Source organism: Sinocyclocheilus anshuiensis, unplaced genomic scaffold (assembly GCF_001515605.1).
Source record: "Sinocyclocheilus anshuiensis isolate Anshui unplaced genomic scaffold, SAMN03320099.WGS_v1.1 scaffold891, whole genome shotgun sequence".
Classification (NCBI taxonomy): Eukaryota; Metazoa; Chordata; class Actinopteri; order Cypriniformes; family Cyprinidae; genus Sinocyclocheilus; species Sinocyclocheilus anshuiensis.
In genome coordinates, this window is record NW_015546076.1 from 249658 (window position 1) to 254375 (window position 4718).

The following is a 4718-nucleotide window of genomic DNA, read 5'->3' on the forward strand; positions in this document are numbered from 1 at the left end:
AAAAAAGCACCAGCACCAGTCCTAAGTTCATGGTTACCAAGTTTTAATTCTAATTACAAAACTTCTATTATTAAATACTACTTGATTATCATATTATAATGCTTGACTGCTTGACTGCTTGACTGACTGATATTAAGAGTGTACTTTCAGATATTTAAAAAGCTGTACCATTTGTACCAAATGGCATAACTTATATATATATATATATATATATATATAGTATAGTATAGTATTTCAGTCTGGCGAGTAAACGAAAAAATTAGATAGATAGATAGATAGATAGATAGATAGATAGAGTGGAGATCAAAATTAGAGAAGAACCTACAAATTCCTAAATTTCAAGGTCACTTCTTAGTCCTATTTGAAGTTATTCTGAAGTTATTCTATATTTCATAAACTAACTGTATTCTGAAGCACGGTATAAAAAAACTTAAATGAGATATTTGAAAAAGAACTCTGATCAAAATTAGAGAAAACTTACAGATACTTCAAAGTTATTGGTGTTAATCTGGCACCTGGTGCTAATTTCCTTAATTATATGACAAACCCTAATTAACTGTCATGATTCCTCCAATTTTCACTGAGATTGCAAGATGGTGGGCTGCTCTAGGGTGACGGAAACCCTGTGACAGGAGGTTGTCCAGATGAAGGCCAAAGGGATGACCCTTCCAGCCCTTGCAAGAGAACCTGGTCATTCCAAATCTGTGATTTCTAGAATATTGCAGCTTTACAATTACACTTTTTTTGAGTGATGAAGAATAACATTATTATTTTAGAAAAAAATAAAGTATTTATAGATTGTTCTCTAATTTTAGAGATAGAATGATAGATAAAATGTTAGAATGATAGATATAACATTAGAACGTTTGGATGGATGAACACAGGAGGATCATGTGTCTTCCTGCTGAAATACTGTTGACATAAGTTATATTTAGTGACCATGAGCTATTGCCTTATGTAATGCACTACAGTAATTGATATTTACAAATATTAGACAAGCATTCTTCACCCTCTTTTTCCTTAGGGCTTAAATATACCATCACTAATGCTAAGCGTTTTGAAAACAATGACCAGGGACCTTATGCCCAGTCGGATTTTCAAAGCTGTTTGCTTCAAACATGTTCAAATAACATGAGCATCAACCAGGCTCTCTGGGATCAGTAAAGATCTAATGTTTTTTTTTCCTCAACAGACTTTACTAATGGGTGCACGGGTGCATACTGATGTACACTGATCAAAGAACAAAACAAAATAGTCGTTCATGAAAGAATCTGCTGGTATGAATCCTAGACCCATTTTTACGCCAGGCACAACGCTTTTCACAGCGCCGAAAAAACTGTTCTTATCGGCTAACTGTGACAGCTTACATCTCTGCTGGGTGATCCATCTCAGGCCATTTGTCATCGTTTTAAAAACACCATTATCTCTGTCAACCCCATTCAACCTCTCGTAGTTGGCCATTTGCCCTACCGTGACTGCAACTGCTAAGTAACACAAACTGAACAGCTTTTTTTATGTCAGTTCTAAGCTTCAGACCTTTTACATTAATGACAGCTGCGGGAGATTTTGCAGTCTGCAGTTTTCTGCTAATAAATATAAACACAAACACACCCACATTCCCCCTATTTAAGGAACAAGCGCATTTACTTACGAAAATTAAATGTGGAACACCTATTTGCTAAGTGAAAAGCAATAAGCCAAATAAATCATTGGTCTATAGAGAAATTAAGCAAAGCTGATGTGATATTGTTACTGTAAATGGTGTCAACATGTCTTAAAAAAATTATAGATAAAATAGATTGAATGATAGATAGAATAATAGAATAATAGATAAAACAATTACTAGAATGATAGATAGATAGATAGATAGATAGATAGATAGATAGATAGATTGATAGATAGATAGATAGATCAACATAGAACGATAGATAGAACAATAGAACGATGGATTGATAGAACGATAAACAAACACATAATAGAACAGTCATTGGATTAAAAGAGCTGTAGTTATTCCAAGTATATAGTTGAAATAAATGGACAATGTATTGGATTATTTAAGAAAAATATTATTACCATTTCGTATTTGGTCTAATTTGGACTAAGAATACCTTCAAAAACAATTTGTGAATCCAGATATGCCTGTGGTACATACGTCTCTTTGCAACCGGAGTATGAAGTCTGCTATTATCTGGCATTATCTATCATCTTTCATATTATACGGTATGTTTTAACTCTGAACTTTCTCAAAGCACACAGCACATAATGCTTTTCACATTCACAGCTGACAGTCAAATCGATAAACCCACTGCATATTAATACACACATAGGTCTATTTTAAGCATCCTTTCAGCTCGGGCACCCCCACAGTGGGAAGACAGATGCATAACTCATAAAGTCTCTTTCTAAAGCTCGGCGTGTACAGCAGCCGTTGTCTCCCGTAATGCAGAAGGCCATTAAGCTGGCCTCGGCAGGGGGACACATCATGCTGTCCTGGAGACTAATGATACAGCAGTGGCATCCCTCTTTGCATCTGCCAAACGTATTCGGTCAGTCTCTTGCAGGTCACTTCACCGCAATGTAAACATACCGGTAAACTTATGAAGGGTGTAGGAGATCATGGAAACAGATCTTTTATAACTATTTACTTGTAACAGTTGCTGTCATGTCCAGATTTAAGACTTCTGTTCTGTGAGTACTGTAATAATGGGCATACTGTCAAAACAAATGAAAATAAATGGCATTTCTAATAGCTAGAAATGCCTTTCTAAACAGCACAAAATTTGTTTTGTGCTTGTTTTGTATCATTAGTTGCCGAATGAAGAGATCAAACACAATAGCTTTTCTTGTAATATGCTTTGAGAAGTGCCTGAACATTAATATTTTATAACACAGCTGCCTTGTGTTGTATCCAGTGTGATTATGATCTTTTTCATCTTTTAATGGAAACTTTATCTTGTTATTGTCTCTCGCTTCACAATAAAAATTATCATTATGTTATAAAAACATTACCGTTTCCATTTATTTAATTTGTCACAAAAAATCTGTCATTTCTATTTGATTTTATGAGTTTCAACTCAATTTCCTTTAACTGTAATTGCACGTAAAGTAGTTGAAAAGGTGAATGAACTTATTAAAAATTATTCTAGCTTTTTAGCTAGACTTAAAACTTAAAACTTTAAAACTTCTAGCATTTAAGTTCTGAATTCTTTACATTGTATTGTTACTGTTGTTGTCACTGTAAAATGATTTGTCAAAGTTGTAAATAAAACTGGGTACATGGAGTACATTTCACTAGAAAATACAGTTTCAGGCTTTCTACCTTACTTGCCATTTCTTTGTAATTATTTGTGAAATTTACTAGCAATTTCTGAGTGAAACTACACCATTTTTCCCCCAGTGTAGATGTGACCTGATGTAACTCAACATTGATAGTAAGTGCAAGATTTTCTGGTACACAATATAAAATATTTTTTTGGTTATTTGTTTTAATGTTGAATATACTGCATTAAAAAAAATCACATCCAATAAGTTAAATATCGAAAACTGATAGCCACCTGGCTGTATTTACAGTGATACGAACATATGGTCTGAGAGTCAAACTTAAAGATTAAACTTACTTTCAAATCGCAAATTGCAGTATAGAACCAAAAATCAGATCAATAAACGAGTGTTTTAACTCACCTGAAGCGCTATAGACGTTAGAGAGCATCAGTAACAGGGTTCCTATGACAACAAAAGCCATTTGTCCGGCTTCCAACAAGACTTGCGCTTTTCTTTACGGCATAAGTATACAGTTTCTAAACAAAGGACATTCTCGTTGTTAACATCGCAGTCGAACCAATCTGAACTCATGAAATAAAAATGAGAGCGGAAAAAGCACTTCAGCTGCTCTCTTGGAGAAATCCACAGCGGCGCATTACGATAAAGTCTCAGTGATGTCTGACCCGAAACGCTCGGATCTTTGTGTTAGGAACTGCATGACGACTCTGAGGTCTAATTAGTTTGTTCACTCCCTCCGTCACTCATTTGGCTGTAATGTCCGTCCGCTGAAGCGCAGACTGCGGTACACAGAGTTCACAAGCTGTGCATCCATTCGGCTCACTGCATGGCGTTTGAAGGAGATGCTCGAGTGTGACAGCGCTCCGCAGAATGAAGCGCGAGAGCAGCTCGCTTCCCAAACAAATCTTAAAGCGACAGCTTTGCATCGATGTCCCGGTCAAGGGCATTTAACCTTTCTAACTAATAATTTTATAATAATTATCAAATAATTATATATTCTAATATTATAATTACTTTATATATAAAAAAAAACACTTAAAAAAAATTAGGTGATTGCCCTGCATTATTCTCCACATATAGCGCGATCTGAACCCTTAACACGTTTTGTCAAAAAAGCCGGTTTTGTCCACTTTCAAGGCATCGCGAGTTCACATTTTACTGCAGAAGCCGACAAGCGCCATTGTTGTTTTTGAACAGAAGCCGACAAGTCCATTTTAGCGAATCAGCGTGCTGTATTCAGGTCAGGTGACAAGGCTACTTTCACTTTGAAAAGACGTGCTAGCTGAGAGGAGTTTCGTTTCTTAGATCTGAAATGAAATCTTATTTGCAATGCAGAAACACAATCTTTAATCTGTTAGAAATTTTATGCACAACAAGAAATGTTAGAGTTTCTGAGATGGTCCTCACTGCAGAACACAAGATCCAGTGGGCGAGGTTGG

At 35.5% G+C, this 4718-nt stretch overlaps 1 protein-coding gene across 1 annotated transcript in view; it reads right to left on the reverse strand.

The window, feature by feature from the left end:
- LOC107699896 (roundabout homolog 2-like) overlaps positions 1-4124 on the reverse strand; it is a 65042-nt gene extending 60918 nt beyond the window's left edge. Inside the window, exon 1 of the mRNA XM_016501334.1 lies at positions 3682-4124. Within this exon, the coding sequence (XP_016356820.1) occupies positions 3682-3742 (61 nt within the window). The 5' untranslated portion in view covers positions 3743-4124. The remainder of the gene's footprint in view (positions 1-3681) is intronic.
- Positions 4125-4718: the final 594 nt, after the last annotated feature.